At 36.0% G+C, this 17853-nt stretch overlaps 1 protein-coding gene and 1 long non-coding RNA gene across 2 annotated transcripts in view; one reads left to right on the top strand and one right to left on the bottom strand.

Annotated features, from left to right (window-relative positions):
- Positions 1 to 17435, top strand: part of MRPS9 (mitochondrial ribosomal protein S9) — a 59747-nt gene extending 42312 nt beyond the window's left edge. Inside the window, exons 6-11 of the mRNA XM_004031540.3 lie at positions 6465 to 6550; positions 7400 to 7475; positions 9884 to 10052; positions 11013 to 11121; positions 14640 to 14809; positions 17156 to 17435. Coding sequence (XP_004031588.3) covers positions 6465 to 6550; positions 7400 to 7475; positions 9884 to 10052; positions 11013 to 11121; positions 14640 to 14809; positions 17156 to 17247 — 702 coding nt within the window. The 3' untranslated portion in view covers positions 17248 to 17435. The remainder of the gene's footprint in view (positions 1 to 6464; positions 6551 to 7399; positions 7476 to 9883; positions 10053 to 11012; positions 11122 to 14639; positions 14810 to 17155) is intronic.
- Positions 14540 to 16157, bottom strand: LOC129531855 (uncharacterized). The gene is made up of 2 exons (XR_008677294.2): positions 16088 to 16157; positions 14540 to 14883 (listed from the first exon to the last, which is right to left on the bottom strand). It is a non-coding gene; the product is annotated as an uncharacterized lncRNA (long non-coding RNA).
- Positions 17436 to 17853: the final 418 nt, after the last annotated feature.

Here is a 17853-nt window from a genome sequence, read left to right on the forward strand (position 1 = left end):
AAAGATGGCCCTGATGCACCTTGCAGTTAAGATCTGTGTATGACGCTTTAGTGAATCCTGTTTCCAGTTGACCTATATTTAGTCCATCCACTTTCTGTGGAGGAATGGGGAGGTTTTTGAGGAAAAATGGCCATGAAATATAAGGTACAGTTTATTGTTCCTGCCCAGAAATGAAGTGTGATAGGAAAGTATAAAGTGAAAGGGGGATTTGCTGATCCGTGATGTTCTCACATTTTGGAAATGTGCCACACTCCACAGGTTCACTTGCAGGGCGCTTGGGGCTCCCATTTTCCTATGGATATAATGATCCACATGTCTTCAGGTTCCTGGGAAAGTTGATTAAAAACTCATTTATTTTACACTAATAAGATGTATGTATATAATGAAAAAGTATAAAACCATAGTAACAAATGATTTCTTAATAAAAAGTAATTTAAATAAGAAGAAATAAGAAACTTCTTGAGTTTCTCAACGCATCATTGAGTACCATGAAGGGATCCCCTGCATGGTGGCACTGGCTTGGCTGCCTTTTTCACCAAAAATGTATGGCTTCTCATTTCCTTAATAGCCATTTAACCAGTAGAACTTGTTTGCTTTTCAGACATGATTTAGGGCTTTAGGTTTCAAGAAAGAGAGAAAGAATAAAGTTTCCTGAAACAATTGAGCAAAGGTGTGAAGGAGGGGGAAGAATGTTAAAGAGGATATAGATGTCTGTGTAAAAAACAAAATGCTCTACAGCAAGATAACCGAGCCGAGTTGTGACTAGCCTAGGTATAGACTGCGGGAAGTGGAGAAAGGACTAGGCCAGAGAGTGGGCTGCCCTTTGGGTCCAAGGCTGTAAACCCCACCAGGGTTACCCCCTTTCCCGCAGCAGCTTGGGCCTGTCCAGGACGACCAAGCTGGTGGCAAAGGGAACGGTGGGCCGCAGCCTTGCTGTTCATGGTTCAGTTTGTGAAGGTCCTTTAATTTTAAGAAAAAAACATTTACCAATACATATGTTTCTGAAAATTTAAAATTCACTAACTACAAGTAAGTTGAAAATCCTTTAAAACTCATAATGGGAGGGGATTATTTGACGCTGAAGTGGTAACCCTTTTGTAAAACATGGCTCATTAAGTCAAGGCGTGTCTGTAACACAGCTCTTCCCAAAGTGCTTTCTGCAGAATACAGACTGTGAAATATTCTTCAGGAAAGAGGCTCTGAAGTGGTGTTAGTTTAGGAATGTTACATATTGTGTACTGGGGAACTCTAATAAGGAGACACTTAGTAGGATCAAAGCTCTGTGAAGTCCTTAAGAAACATGTTGTTATAACACTCTGCTGCTCAAACCGAGTGGGCTGTAGAACACTTCCTACTCCAAACCCCTTTTAATGTCCCATGAAACCAGTGCTTGGGGAGGACCATAGTACAGAATATTGAAAACTCTATATATTGTCATTGTAGGCATTACTCGCTTTAGATAAATACATTTTCTCAAAAGAGAGGTTAATAAAGTCCCAGTTTTAAGACTGATATCAACCCCAATACCCTAAGCATTTATTGAAGTTTTACAAAAGCTCCCTTCATCCCAGTCTTTAAGAAAAGGAAGGTATGCAACTCTAAACACTGCACTAGGTTTTAGCATTGTGTAGAAACTTCATTTATGTTTTAGAACCAGTTTTACAGTAAACAATTGAGTATTTTCAAAGTATTTCTTTAAATTGAAGGAGTTACATGGCCACAGATGAAATATATACCTATATATATATATATATATATGTAAAATGAAGGGATAAGTAGTAAAGTTTAAAATGTGAGAGAAAACCAGGTAATTCTAATCCTTGTAACGTATGTGTAAACAGGGTTCATTTGCCTTGTGAAGGAAGCTCCTGGCGTATTTGGAGAATCTCCAGTTCATTTGAATGGACTTCAGTAACCTACTCGGTTCTTAAAGCCTGGAACAGCAGCCCCAGAAGTGTGCTGCTTCATTATGTGACGATTCCAGACTCTTAGCAGAAGTCCTGGGGACGGAGTATCACAGAATTCTTACTGAGTTCAGATGTGTCTAGATCCTCTTTGTGACCTTGCAGAGAATATTTAAAACTCTTGCATGTAGTGCTGTCTTTTAAAAATTAAGATAGTGACCCTTCTCGCAGTGAGGTATCGTGAAATAACTACAACTATGTAAAGTGCTTATTTTAAAAAAGCTACAAACTGGTGCTAAAATATATTTGCATGCTGTTTTAAGACTTTCCTTGACAGCAGGAGTTAATTCAGTAATTAATTCAGCAGTCGAAATTGCTGTTCTAGAGGTGTCTTTAATGTATATTTTCCTCCCATATGAATAATTACCATTGTATATCTGGTATGCTCCAAGTGTACCAATTAAGGAAATTAATTTTTTAGAAAAGGATTCAACATATTATTGTCTCTATGTTGGCTTTAATTAGATTACCTCTTTGTAATGGTATAATTACTATAATATATGATGGGCCTTTAATTTGAATAGTAAAAATATATGCTGTCTGAGTTATAAGAACTTTCAGGTCATCACTCCTGGGTGTGGACTTCCCCAGAGTCCTTTTTCAGATGTTCCATCTTGAGATGATTTTCTTTGTATGTTGAATGGCATTTACATGATGTACAATCTATATAGTATATTGTATTGTATTCACAAAGTAATAGCAAGAGTCTATAACAGAAGTATGTCACTTGGAACTTGAGATACATAGCGTAAACCTCTTAGTTAATGATAAGTGGATTACATTTTTATTTGTTTGATTTGATTTTGTATATGCCAGTGGCCAAAAAATTGAGGAAATAATTTAAGAAATTGATTTTCTGTGATTTCTTTAACAAACACAGATTTTAAGTCAGTTACTTTACTGTTACCAGACTAGTATCTAAGATAATTACTATTAGTTACTATTTATGTTGTGTACCAAAATACAATAGACTTTTTCTATATCACCTCCCCATGAAATGTTACTTGTTTACACTTCCTAAAATTGGAATTTCCACATGATTAATAGAACCAAAACAGATTTCAGAAGGATACTAAAAATCATAGTGCTCATACTCTCAGAAGGGTTTGGTTTAAGCATTTCTTTTCTGCAACCTGAGCATCTGGTATTTTCAAATTAGGCACCTTCTAAATTTGACTCATACATTATGGAAATCTGATGACACGAGGGGTGGATAGACTTGCTTTGATTTTATGAAATATTAATCATAGCTGTGATTAATGATTCAGCATTTCACATCTGGGTTATTCCTGTCATATTTGAAAATTACACTGTTAAATACAGTATATAAACTTAGTGTAGGTGGGTCATACTAATTCTCTAGTGTCCCTTAAAAATTAAGTGGAAACTTAACAATATACCAGAAGCTACCAGTGGTAATCTGTGATGTTGACAGTTCTTGGCATATTTTATACCCTTAAGGATTTTTTTGATGTAAATTAGCACACATCTCTTCAGGGAGTTGAAGCTATAGAATCTACTTTCCAGAGAACTGTTGTCTCTAACTAACCAAGGTAGAATCTTAAGAGTGCTTTTATTATGCAAAAGAGAAAGAATAAATGGAAATGATGCACCAGTAAAATTGTTTGACTCTTGAAAGCCATACCTCACCCCCGCTATCATTCTTGACCATTACTATAGGTCAGGCACTGTGCTAAGTATGTACTTTACATATATTTTCCTATTTAAAGAAGTGTATGGAGTGGCTTAATGGGCATTATGTGATTTGATGGGTTACAATCATCAAATTGTAAGCATTTGCCACAAATGAATCGAATTCATCGTGTTTGAAATCTGACATGTCTTTTTCATGGGTTGTTTTCTCCTCTTCCACATTTTTTCCTGATAGTTTTACTTGTACCATTTATAGATTATTATAGATCTCAGTACAACAGGAGGAAATGGCATCATAGAAGAATACTTTAAGAAAAATAAGGACTGAGAGTAAAAATTGCTCAAAAGTCATTGGGAAATGACAGCCTATACTTTGACTTAAAACTTACGTACCAGATAGGTTGATTGTTGTTATTTTAGTTGCCTTAATTATTTCAGAAAATTAAGTAAACCCTTGTAAGCGGAGGAGGGTAGTAAATTACTCAGCAATTTACTACTATTGCTGGCATTCTTTTAAGTTCATATATTCTTCGCTAGTTTGAAAGATAGACTTGCACTCTCTGAACCTCAGGACTCTGGACCCGTCAGCTGAGAGCTGTTTTTTAATTGTCAGATACATTCCTCTGCTGCTGCAGGTGATGGATATGTAGTTGGAATGTAGTTTCCTTACCAGAACACCCCGATGGAGCCACAGTCTGCCTGTGGTCCAGCCTGCTGACAGGCTGTGCTGGGTGCACAGTGGCATGCTGTTTGCCTGCGTCTGTCCATTTCATATAAGTGGGGAGCATTCATTTTTTTTGGTGGGGGGAGTTCTTTATTCAGGTCATTTGAGAATTGCTTCTAGAAACAGAGGTGTATTGAAATTTTTCTGATATACTATCCATTTGAAGTCCCAACTCAGTATTGTAGCCTTTAAAAGTGAGTTCAAGGTACCCTAACCACAGTCAGCAAGGCTTACCAATTCTTGGGAGATAAATTGTAAACTTTTACTTTCAGTTGAGTAACAGGGATATATATATGTGGATATATACCCCTGTTTTTCTATATGTGGATGGTTTGTGGTTTTGCTTTAGGGTGGACAGTTGGCTTTTGTTTGTTTTTTAATTGTCAGATACATTCCTCTGCTGCTACAGGTGATGGATATGTACTTGGGATGTAGTTGTAGGGACAGTTCCACTTAATATGAATACTAGGATTAAATTAACTTCATTTGTCCCTTTGCTATTGTGTTGAACTAGATTCTCTGTAGTTCTTAGAGTGTACATTTCTAGCCAGTCTAGGCTTGGATGCTGCTGCTGCTGATGATGATCTAGGGACTGCACTTTTAGAATTGCTGAGCTAGAGTGATGGATTTACTTTCAGTTTGAGATATTCGTGTCTACTGATAATGTCTAGCTCACCACCAGTTTTGTAGCTTCTAGTGCTGTTTCTTCTTTTCTCTCTGCTTCTTTTTTCTTTTCTCTTCTAAACTATCAATTCTACTACCCTTAATGAAAAACAAAGCAGAAAACACTTACATGAATCTCCCCAGCCAAAAGGAATGAACTTTTACATCCTTATTCACTGAGGAGTCCTACCTGTTGAGTATTATATCGGCTTTTCTCATCTATGTTACAAAAATTCAAAGACTCAGTCTGTACTTCATCCCTCCCTCCCTCCCTGCCTTTTTTCCTTCCTTCCTTCCTTCCTTCCTTCCTTTGATTCCTGAAAACAGGTTGCAGAGTGAAGACCGTGCTAAAATGCAAGCACTAGTAAATGTGATGACAGTGGCAAAAGGACATTTCTCCTACACTTAGATAAAACTTTATCAGCAACATTATTAGGTAATATGGTAGTCTAATCAGAGCCCACAAGAAGCTGCCCCTGAAAACTTGAAATTATTAAGACTGTTTGAGATATGGATTGACACATCTCTATCAGTAACAAGGTGTATCTTCTGAGATTTGCTGATACTAGGAGGTATCATGATTAGCAAAAAAAAAAAAAAAAGTAAATTTATGTCATCTGTAGCTCATTCTTTTAAAATGCCTATCTGCTCATTGGGTATTAGTATGGTAGGTTATGTGTAAATTATAAATGAATAAATACAAATGTATTGAGTGTTAGTCTCAAAAAGTTAAGTTTGCTCAGGCAAAAGCTGTACTATTTTACTTGTTGTAAACTCATTGCCTAGAAAATATATTTCATTGATGATCCTTATTGCTGGATTATTGCTTTTTGCAAGTTTTAACAAAATGGCAAACTTCTACTTCCATTGTAATTTAACAAGTGACATGCATTCACAGATTTTGTTAGGAAGTAAATTAATAGGAGGAAATCAAATAAAAAATATAATGGCTCTTTTTAAGATAAAAACTATATGATAAGGACTTCAATATTATTTAAATATTAAATAAGTAGTAAGTTGTATTAAATAATACATAAGTATCTATAAATACCATATATTTTACTGGATAATTCTCTAAGTTTAAAGTGCACATTGCCATATAAATTACGATTTTTTCTGAAAGAAAAGGAAAATAGTTAAAGGTTTTTGGTTTTTTTTAACCAACCTCACTGAAGTAGAGTTGTAAAATTTTTATAGAGTTATTTTAAAATCAGCTAAAGTTAAGTGTGCTGTGATGTATGACACTAAATTCTCATTGAAATTACTCTATCATCCTTTAGTTTAAATGAGAAATAGTATTATTAAAAGCATTTTCAGTTTTATTTACTCTGCAGCTTGATTCTCTGAGGAGGAGGACACCTTAGGAAGTACTTACAGGAGAAAACTATAAAATATATCAGAAGTTATAATGTACCATTGCTCTTATTTTTAGCATGCACTGTATATTTTGTTTGCCATAGGATGTATATGGAATGTTACTCAATTTAGAAAAACATCAAAGTCACTTGCAAGCCAAAAGTCTGCTTCCAGAAAAAACTGTAACCAGGTAAGCTCTTTTCTTGCATTAAAATATAAGTAAAATTTGAACTAAAAACATGCCACTCATTGGTATTTTTTTAGACATACCTGAAGCCTAAAATTTGTTCAGTATTTCAGCATTAAGCATTAAGGTTAGGGTTCAAAATAATAGATAGTTTTTGTTTAGGAGGAAGCATGAATTGAAGTTATTTTTATGTTATTTTATCCCAGATTTATATATGATAGAATATTTAATTACTATACCTGGATATGATGTCCTCAGAATTTTTATGTATATAGCTGCACATTTATTTAGCATTTGCATGCTTTAATTTTTTACATTTTATTTTTATATTTTGATATTTCAAGGTTTCTGCTTCCATTTGGCAGACAGCGATAGATCAGATCCATCAAACTGATCAGCCAGTGTTAAATTTTGGCCTATCTATTCAAGATTTCTTCCATAAAGGAAGAACACCTTGTTTAAGTTAAGTTAAATGCACTCCTGTCCCTTTAGTTGAACTTGCTACCACATTAGTCTATTGACAAGTTAATGTTGTATCTATAACATCTTCTTTGAAGTAAGTTATACAGGCACAATTTTAATCTTTAAGAAATCTGGTGGGCTTTTAATACCAAATGAGTTCCATAGTGGCATATTTAACTCTTAAAACATTTGCTAGAGTAGATACCTTTTCTAAAGTAGATTGAGGAAATGGAATGTATGTCAAAAATAGCTTAGTTGGGTAAAATTACTGCTATATAATATAAAAACTGATTTTCAAATCATAAAATTGCTACTATATGTGGGATCTTTTGTGATATAACTCTAAGTGCATGGCTAACTGAAAAGAGAATATATGTGATATTTTAACAGAGACATGATTGGCAGCAGATGGCTGATTAAGGAGGAACTAGAAGAAATGTTAGTGGAAAAACTGTCAGATCTAGATGTGAGTAATTAATCTTTTTAATTTAAGGGGACCTGTGCAATAAGAATACAGACAATTGCTGTATTTAGGATCCTAATAGTAATGTTCCTCAGAGGCAGGTGTTCCTACGATGACTTTTCTTTCTTTCTTTAAAAACAAAACAAAACAAAACAAAAAAACAAAACACATTCATCATTGATTTCTGCCTTGGGAGGACCTTATCTGTGGTCAGGGAGGTGACTTGTCGAGTCTACAAGTCCTCCTCTTGTAAGTGCCCTCATATCCTGTGCCAGTTGTTTTAGCGAAGCACGGCAGATGTTGTTTCATCTCCTTACGTAAGGCCAGTAGCTAATTTTACAAGCTGATGATAAGTGTAAGGAGTCATTATAGGTTAAGTAGAAAAGGGATGCAGCACATGGTTACCTTCATGCAGTTTACTGCTTACCTTGTGTGCCATATCTGTAAGGTCAGTGGTTTTTATCTTGGGATCTGCAAACCACCTCTGTCGGAATCCCTTGAAATGCTGGTTACAAACTACAGTGTCCTAAGCCTCACCCTAGATCTAGCTCAGAATCTCTAGGGAGTTACCGAGGAATCTTTTTAACCAACTTTCCAGGCAAATCTTATACCCTATAAAGTTTGTGACCCCCTGCTTTAGGTCTTAATTGCATTCTTATTTTGTTAAATGTTCTAATATATCAACATTTTCACAGGACAGTTGATGTCTTAAACATTTTGATGTTCCAAATTTATTACTTTCTGGAAGATTGGGGTGTAGATAAATTTCACAAATTTTTCCCAGATGGAGATTTTCTTTGATGGTGGTGGCTAACATTGTTAGTACTTTGCCACCATATATAGATTTTAAGTCATGTACTTGAATTGTTCTTTTTCTCATTTAATGTATTATAGAAATTAATGATTTGGAAAAGTTGCAGTTTGCTTAAACAAAGTGTCAGACAATTGGTTAGTGGTAGATCCAGAGTTAATTTCTAATATCCTAACTGCCAAGTACTGCTCTACTTGAATCTAACTGAAAAATCTCTTTGCTTGTTCACTGAACAAGTAATTTCATTATTTCCTCTGTTTCTGGCTGCTTTGATTTTTTTTTAATAACTCAGGTATTTTTTCTGCTTTGTAATATCCCACGGACTTTAATACAGGTGTACAACTATGAAAACAAAAGAAACAAGTTATATATGATACTTTGTACTTTGGGGTACTGGATATCAGAAGAAATCCTAATGTTTATGGCTGGTATCAAGATGAGGGATGTGGAGGTGGTCAGTGACTTCTTAACCTAGTTCAGAAGCAAGGCTGAGTTCCACCCATAGTGCCCCTTTGTAGGTGCAGAAGTAGTCATTGAGAGTCTGTGAGATGGAATCAAGAGAGTAGCTGAGCACAGAACGCCCAGGCCAGTGACTGGAGAGGAGCATGGAGCTCTGTCCACCCAATATCCTAGGTAGCTGAGTATTTCACCGTTACTAGAAGAGTGCCTTCTCTTTCATTACATCATAGGAAGCTGTAGTCAAAGTAGTTCTTTTAATATTAATCTTACTGGTAAGATTTTTAAAAATTTCAAACTATTAATGGCAGATTTTTACAATAAAGGCAATAGTGACAAAGATGAGTATGATGTTTAAGGCCGACAAAAAGCATAAATAAGGTTATAAAAAACTGAGTTTCACAATCCATATTAACTAAGAATCTCAAGCATTAGTTGTTTCCTTCTCCATAAACACTTTAGAGTGATTATTCTGGCTTCTAATTTTAAGGGGTTAATTCCAAGTTGTTTACTTTCTAATCACATGTTCAAGAACTATTAAAAAAAATGCACAGAGGAGCAAGGATAATTTATTTCAAGAGGTTGCCCTTTAAGTCAAGTATCTCTTGAATTTTTAAATAGCTTGATTGTTCAGTTTTAAAGGAAATCATAAACATTAAAGTAACACAGCTTGAACAGCCAAAGATATATTTGCCAAATGTATTATGAAATATAATTTAAGAGGTACATTTTCTCAAAATCAAACTCTTTCCATATTACTATACATAACTTACTTGAAATTATTTATAAAGCTCCTCTTGATACAGTTCTAATAAAAGAGTGCAAATTACACTTGAAGATCATCTAAATACTTTTTGAAAGTGAATTTAAATCTCAATTTCATAAACATAATACAGAGAAATTGATTTTTCTTTGAATGATAAATCTCTTTGTTTCTTGAAAGAAAAGATTTGGCACTAAAGATACGCAGGAAAAGTGATGCATCTGCATGCTGTTTTAAAAGCAGCGTGAAGATGCAGAAGTGTCATCCTGTCAAAATTCATCAGGAAAAGCAACATTGGAAAGATCAAGTATGCAAAAAATAGAAAAAATTTAGCAAATGCAATTACACTTGCACCTTCTAATGAATTTTTATTGTCTGCAGTATATGCAGTTCATTCGGCTGCTAGAAAAGTTATTGACATTGCAGTGTGGTGCTGCTGAGGAAGAATTTGTGCAGAGGTTTCGAAGAAGTGTAACTCTTGAATCAAAAAAACAGCTGATTGAACCTGTACAGTATGATGAGCAAGGAATGGCCTTTAGCAAAAGCGAAGGTAATGACATTCTGTGGAGAGAAAATAAATTCAGTGAAGGTTGAAAAACTACAATTATTTTTATTTGCTATTGCTCTCTGGTATCCATTAGATTTTTTGTTTGTTTATTTTTGCTACTGTTACTTTGGATTTCCTAATTTTTAAGATTCTGTTGAAGTTTTTCAAAACTGAACTGTATAATATCCTAAGAAAAAAATGTGGATGCATACCTATACAGTCATATTAACACTTTTTCTTTTCACACATTTATATTATTGAATCTTTTAATTTTCACATTTTAAGCTGCTAGAATCGGTAAAATATTTATAATAAAGTTTTCTTTGCAAAAAATGAAAATGTTCAGTGAATCTGCATATCAAATGCCAAAACTATGTAATGTGAAAACTTCACGTCCTTAACTCACATTTTTCTTGTTCAGAGCCATTAGACGTAGGCCAACTTTTACGACTTGAACTATTAAAATATTTACAACTCTTAAAAGATTTCACGTCATTGTCATTTTTAACTACTGTGGTGTTTTCAAAGAAATGTGACCTTTCCTGAGTATTTTTTTATTTCTACTGGTTATATTTCATCATACTATTTATATATTTCTAAAGCTTATATTGTTAGATATATTTTTACTGTTTATAAAAGAAGAATGCTATGTAAATTGGTTGTGGATTCTCGTAAGGGAAATGAATATAAATTACTTTGTTGGTTGTTCAAACTAATTTAAAATCATTGTAGTGTTTCTAAAATGGAATTGAAGAACAAAATTACCCCACAGTGAGCTTTATTGCATCTGTTGTGGTGTAGTTTACCTGCTTCATTTTTGTTTGACTTGAAATAATAGTTATAGGACTTGCTTATGTACAGTGTTGTGTATTATTTTGGGGAAACAAATTTTAATGTAGTTTTACCTGTCTCAAAGCGCAGGTCTTCAAGATATTTACTAATAGGAATTTTATATTTTTGAAGGTAAAAGAAAGACTGCAAAAGCAGAAGCAATTGTTTATAAACATGGAAGTGGAAGAATAAAAGTAAATGGAATTGATTACCAGCTTTACTTCCCGATCACACAGGACAGGTTCGTTTTGGGTTCTGATTTTTTGTTTTTAAAGGAAACATACTTTATAATACATCATGATCATTTAAGAAGGCTTGTGATCTTCTAATTCTGTTTATCTGAATGATTATTTCTCTTTACCAATGTAACATATCAAACTAGCTAATTGAAGCTATTTTTTAAAGCAGCTTCCAGATTTTTTAAAAAGCATCTCTAGAATTCCTCATTAATTGACTCTTCTTCCCCTTTTCATCAGATCCCACTGCAGTTTGAGTAGTCTTAGATGTAGCTTATGTTCTGAAGTGCAGACTGTGCCAAAATGTAAGAAATTTTGATTTAGATTTCCACCTTCTAGTTTGGGGATGGGCGTGCACAAAACAAAACCACCACCACAACAACCAGCCTTGGCGCTTAAAACTGACCTAACTCACTAGGCAAAGAAAAGTGCAAGTAATTTCTTGTGGCTTGTGTATGTTTTTCTGACCATAAATATTAGAAAAATTCTGCTTTATCATTTTGGATTTTTTCCTATTCAGAGGAATGTGATTATATATATTGAGCAAGCAAAGAAACCTAGCATTTATGGGTTAAAATAAGAACTCATCAGGCTTTGCTTAGTTCTGGGTGCTAAATATGGCAGTTTTAATTTTTAAACTTTGTATCCTATGGAGAAATAGACATTAATCATAAATAGATACTACAGCTCTTCTAATCTAAATATACTCATCTCAGAACTCTCTCTGACTTGCTATATAAAGGCCTCTTCTTGATATGGTTATTATTTTCCCAGTAGTTACTGTCGTTATCCACGAGTAACAGAAGTTTGGTATGATTAGTTCCTCCTTTCCTAATCCTTCTCCTGTTTCCTGCATGTGTTACGGTATTTCAGGTCAAAAGGGCTAAAACTCTTTTGATACCAATGCTGATATAGGCAAAAGAGGACCCTGCTAATACAGTGTAAGCTTCTGGACACAATAATTACTTTAGGAAATGTGTGTTTATTTTATTTGTGTGTGCCCGTGTCAACAAGCAGTGCATTCTTAACTCCATTTAAGATGAATTAGTTCTGCTATTATCCTCACAGGGCAGGGGAGGGAAGAAGCTTTTATTTTCCCTTAGGAAAAGCCAGAGAGAAACCCATACCCCAGGGTTTGATAACTTCAACATTGGGAACTATAGGAGGACTGTTCTTTAACCAATAACCTGTCTGTTGATTTGTATTCAGACATAACTCCTGATGATTTAACAGCAAGTCTCAATTCTGGCTTGATCTCATAATGAAATTACATCTTTAGATCTTATTCTTTGGTTTGAATTCAGCAGCTTTTTACTAAGGACATCTATGTCTCCAGTCTTGTTCTGGGCATTGTGAAGATATCAGAGATATTTAAGATATGGTTCCTATTGGCAAGAAACTTCCTACATGGTTGGGAAGCCTAAGGCTAGTCTTGGTGGGAATGGGCACCTACAACTATTTTAAAGTAGTTGTAAGGATTTAGGGCAGCCACTTCAGGAACTTACAAATCAGCAGTGAGGTGACCATTGACTAATAGGAAGACTAACCAACCCAGAATCAGGGATCTTGATCGGAATTCTGTCATCACCTAACACACAGTGAAGTGGGTTAGCCACGTAAGTGAAGTTACAAGGGAGGCTTCTGGACAGCCATTTGTTTGGGAGCTTAAACACTTTCCTGGCTTAATTTTTAAAATTTTATGATTCTTTAACAAATGCTTATATAAATAAAAAGAGACTTCAATTAAAATCTAGAAAAATAGATTTCATAATGTAATTACTGGATATATAACTGAGTCATGGAGCCAGATGGTCGAGGTAAATGCAATAGTGGAATTAGATTTTCAGTCTGTACATTTTTTTTCTTTTTTTTGAGATGGAGTTTCGCTCTTGTTGCCCAGGCTGGAGTACAGTGGTGCAATCTTGGCTCACCACAACCTCCGCCTCCTGGGTTCAAGCAATTCTCCTGCCTCAGCCTCCTGAGTAGCTGGGATTACAGGCATGCACCACCATGCCTGGCTAGTTTTGTATTTTTAGTAGAGATGGCGTTTCTGCATGTTGGTCAGACTAGTCTCAAACTCCCGACCTCAGGTGATCTGCCCGCCTCGGCCTCCCAAAGTGCTGGGATTACAGGCATGAGCCACTGCGCCCAGCCTAAATTTTCTTTTATATTTTACTTTTTTTTTTTTTTAAAGAGACAAGGTCTCTTTATGTCACCCAGGCTGGACTCAAACTTCTGGACCCAGACCGGACTCAAGCTGCTGGGCTCAAGCAGTCCTCCCACCTCAGCCTCCTGAGTAGCTTGTACTTTAAGTGCTCAGCTTAAATTTTCTTTAGTTATCATAGTATATTAATAGATACTACTTATAATACTGTTTTTATAACTTATGGCTACTTTTTATTTGGTTTCTTGGAAGCATTTGTTCAAAAAGACAGTATAGATTTATGAATTTTTTGTTGTTGTAGGAGTTATGTCATCCCTACATCATATTGTTATAAATTCCGATTTGCTATGGCTTTTGAAAGTCATCTTTTGCCCATCTGCTTGTGATTATTTTACTAGTGTGGTATGAAGAATAGCACTTGAATGTCCTGTCCATACCTGTCTCTCAGCTTAACTGTGTTATATAAACTTGATTTTGGGTCTAGAAGCTACAGCATCAAAGAAAGCAAACGCAGTATAAGTGAGCTTTTCTGCATAAAAGTGTAGCAAGATATTAAGGCAAAATAGCAAAATCAAAGTGCTTGACAGAGGTAATGGTGAACATCTTACCTGGTGTGAAAATGATATTCAACAAATACTTGTTCAGTTGAGCAGGAGAAAGTCCAGGGCCGTGTTTTGTCTGTGGTGCCCGCCCCAGGATCTTGTGGGCCCTGACCGACCCTGAAAGAGCAGGCCTGACAGGGGTTGTGTAGAATGTCACCTGGCCCCAGGAAGGGAGCAGGACCCTGTGATTTAGAGAACTTTAAGAATATTGGGAATAGGTGTTTGGTGTCAGGGAAGTGCAAAGGTCAAAAACAGTTTTAGAAACTTTAAAAACTAACCATATCAAATCAAGATGAGCATTATACATTATACAGATACATTTATAGTACACTTTATTTAGTGAATCCAAATGACATGTGATAATTGTTTGGAAAGGCCTATTGATTTTATATCTAATCATTCAATCCAGAGACATTAAATTCAGTTGATTAATGGAGTTCCCCAACTGTAAGACTTCTTTACGAGATTATTTTCAAGCTTTGAAAAGATCTTCTGAGATAAAGGGGATCAGCAAACAGTAAGAGTGTGTTGCTGTACCCAAGAAAAAGAAAGAAATCTCAGTCTCTCAGCAAATCATTCAAAATGTCAGAAATGTTAGTGTTTCTATATCTTGGTAAAATGGATTGATTGAGAAGTATGAAAAGTATAACAGTGGCATGCAGAATATTGTTTTTATGAATATTCAGAATTTCAGTTGTTTACATAATTATGTATCTTTATAGTAAACGTAACCACATTTACTTGTGCTGTGCTTTAGAGAACAGCTGATGTTCCCTTTCCACTTTGTTGACCGGCTGGGAAAGCACGATGTGACCTGCACAGTCTCAGGGGGCGGGAGGTCGGCGCAGGCTGGAGCAATACGACTGGCAATGGCAAAAGCCTTGTGCAGCTTTGTCACTGAGGACGAGGTCGAGTGGATGAGACAAGGTATGAGTCTAGGTGGGACGGGCATGGTGGCCCAATACTGGCTATACATGTTCATCTGCTTCTTGTCCTAGTGCCTGAAGTTCGTGAGAAAATACATAGTTACATATGTAATATTTCACTTTGCTATCTTCTTTCTTGCTACAGAACCATAACAGTATTTCTCAGATTTGATTTCTACAAGGTGAGCTTGAATTAGGAAAAGGGGAGAACTCCCTACACTGATTATTTGAGCCCTGCTAAAATGTTCAGTTCCAAGGTCAGGGAAAAGTTAATTTTGGCCTTAATGCATAACCTTTTATCCAGCTTAACAAAGTGCTTAGCTTAGTTATATTTAAGAGACAAATTGCTTGTTTTTGTTTTATCATAGAAATGTGTGGGTTTTTTGTTTTTGTTTTTTAAACAGTCTCTCTCTGTCAGCCAGGCTGGAGTGCAGTGGTATTATCATAGCTAGCTGCAGCCTTAAACTTCTGGGCTCGAGCAATCCTCCTGCCTCAGCCTCCCAGGTAGTTAGGACTATGACGTACACTCCCAAACCCGGATAATTTTTGTATATTTTGTAGAGACTGCATTTTGCTATGTTGCCCAAGCTATTCTCGAACTCCTGGCCTCAAACAATCCTGCCTTGGCCTCCCAAAGCACTGACATTACGTAGCATGAGCTACCACACCTGGCCTGTCATAGAAATTTGTAATAATTGTTTGGTTGATGATAAAGTTCTTTGGGTATTTTGTTTTTGTAAGTTATTGGAGGTTTCCATTTTTTCCCATTGTGGCGTTTGAATTTTCTTTTACCCTACTCTGTGTAACCCTGTTACCTGGGCATGAATACAAGAGTCCCTGTGTAATGTGAAAAAGGATGGGCAGTTGATTCTTTCCTTAGGGTACTGCTTTAGAAGTTAGAATAAATCGGGGAAGTTTGAGCTGAAGACTATCTTCGCACTGTTGATGAGAAGAGGAAAGCACCATGTGTGCTATCGGCCGGCTGCATGGTCGTGGGCAAGTCACTTAGCACCTAAGTCTATAAGCTCCTCCTCTGGGCAAGTAGGTTGGTCTCTGTGCACCAGACCTTCTAGTACAAGCCGCTGGGGTTCAATAAAAACACTACCTATGGCTTAGGCTACTTAATTGCTTAAGGCTCTTAAAAATCCATTTGCTTATAAGCAATTTGTCATCATATGGGATTCATATCTAGTCATTGAAGTAATTTGCTAGAATCTTAACAATTTGATTAGTTTGAGCTACTGTGCATATCTGAAAGTAATAAAGCATTCTTACTTACAGTTGAAGCTAGAACTTAGGTCTTTTCTGTATTTTGTCAAATACTGCTGTTTTATTCCATGCATGTCCTTTAAGTACAAGCAAGTGTAAATGTTATGGGTATATAATAAACAAGGTTTTCCTTTGCTATATGTACATTAAATGGTCCTTAATAAAATACCCAAGCCTTGTATACAGTAAGAGGAGTGCTAACGTTGGAAGAGTGAAAAAGACAAGGAAAAAGTATGGTCCATTTACATATTTATAAAAGCAATGTAAGAGCTTTCCCATCAGTGGTATTCTTGGAATCTGTGGTCTTTACTAACTTACTATAGCTCCAGCCACTGCTGGGGCTCTTCGTTATGGGCCATAGCTAAGAGTAACCCCAGCAGTTGCCTAGAAACATAATCACTCCTGATGATTGGGAGAATGAAAGCTTCCCGTTTAAACTGACTTTATTCTTCTAGAAGAAACTGCCTGTGCTGAGAATACAACTCTAAAACTTATTTTTGAGATTCTAAAACAAAAAAACAGGGAATATTATTATGGCATAAATTAAAATAATGAAAGTTTCCTTTTTTAAATGTTTGACAAGTCATATTTGTATGTATATGCATATTCATGTAAACTGTTAATAGATGGTATCTAAGTACTTTCTCATACTTCACCTTTACAGTAAGTTTTTCTTCTCTGCCTCTTGTCTCCATTAAAACTCTGTCCTCTGCAATAGTAAGTGTGCAGGTTAAGTTCCCTTACAGTGAATAGTGACCGCCCACACAAGAGCAGCTTTATCTCACTTAGGTTGAGCAAGCTTAAGAACCAAAAGGGAGCCATGACTCTTATAATTTAAGGAAAGCAGGTTTAAATAATGTAACTTGTGTTTGTCTCAGAGGTTGGAAAAATATCCTGAAACAGTGGAAGCAAACTGCCATCATGAGGTTGATACTGGGCTGGTAAATTATTACTGGTCTGGTTGCTTTCCTCTAGTTTTTTTTCTCAGACAACAGTACCTATAAATTTATGAACCTGCTTTTCTTCTGTGCAACATGCATATTAATGGTTCCTAAAGGCTTCTCTTTTTATGCTGCAGCTGGACTGCTTACTACTGATCCACGTGTGAGGGAACGGAAGAAGCCAGGCCAAGAGGGAGCCCGCAGAAAGTTTACGTGGAAGAAACGCTAAGGGTTTGCTCCCAGGAAAGGAGAGGAAGAGCTATATATATGTGCCGACATGTGGCAGACACACAGTAAATAATGGCTGACCAGCATGAGGGCAGTACTGTCAGAAATTTCTTTGAGCTGTGACATGGATTTATTTTTAAATGCTACTTTGTAAAGGTGACCTTTAAAAAATAAAAGGAAAATAAAGAATGTTAGTTTCATTCTGCCGCTTTATTTTTTTAACTTTTTCAGAGTATAGTTTTAAGAAGCATAATTCATAGAATCTGGCATATTAGACCTGAAAGGAATATTCAGCAAAATTTAGTCAAGTTACCTCATTTTGCAGACAAGAAGGCTTAGCCCCCCAAATTAAGCAACCAACCAGAGCCATACTGTTGGTACTTTCAATGCTAGAGCTAGACTCATTTCCCCTGATTCTGTTGCTTCCCCACTTGGCAATTGTCACCATGTATTTTCAAAATGAGAAGTGAGAGTGCTTGCTCAGAAGAATGAAGTAACTTGAGTCGGTCAGGAGCTCAGCAGAGCCAGGGAGCTGAGCTGCCAGGTGTGGGAGGTGCTGGTATACACAACAGCCAAGTGAAAGGCACAGTCGAGCCTGTCTGTGCTC

The sequence above is a fragment of the Gorilla gorilla genome, chromosome 12 (assembly GCF_029281585.2).
Source record: "Gorilla gorilla gorilla isolate KB3781 chromosome 12, NHGRI_mGorGor1-v2.1_pri, whole genome shotgun sequence".
NCBI classification, from domain to species: domain Eukaryota; kingdom Metazoa; phylum Chordata; class Mammalia; order Primates; family Hominidae; genus Gorilla; species Gorilla gorilla.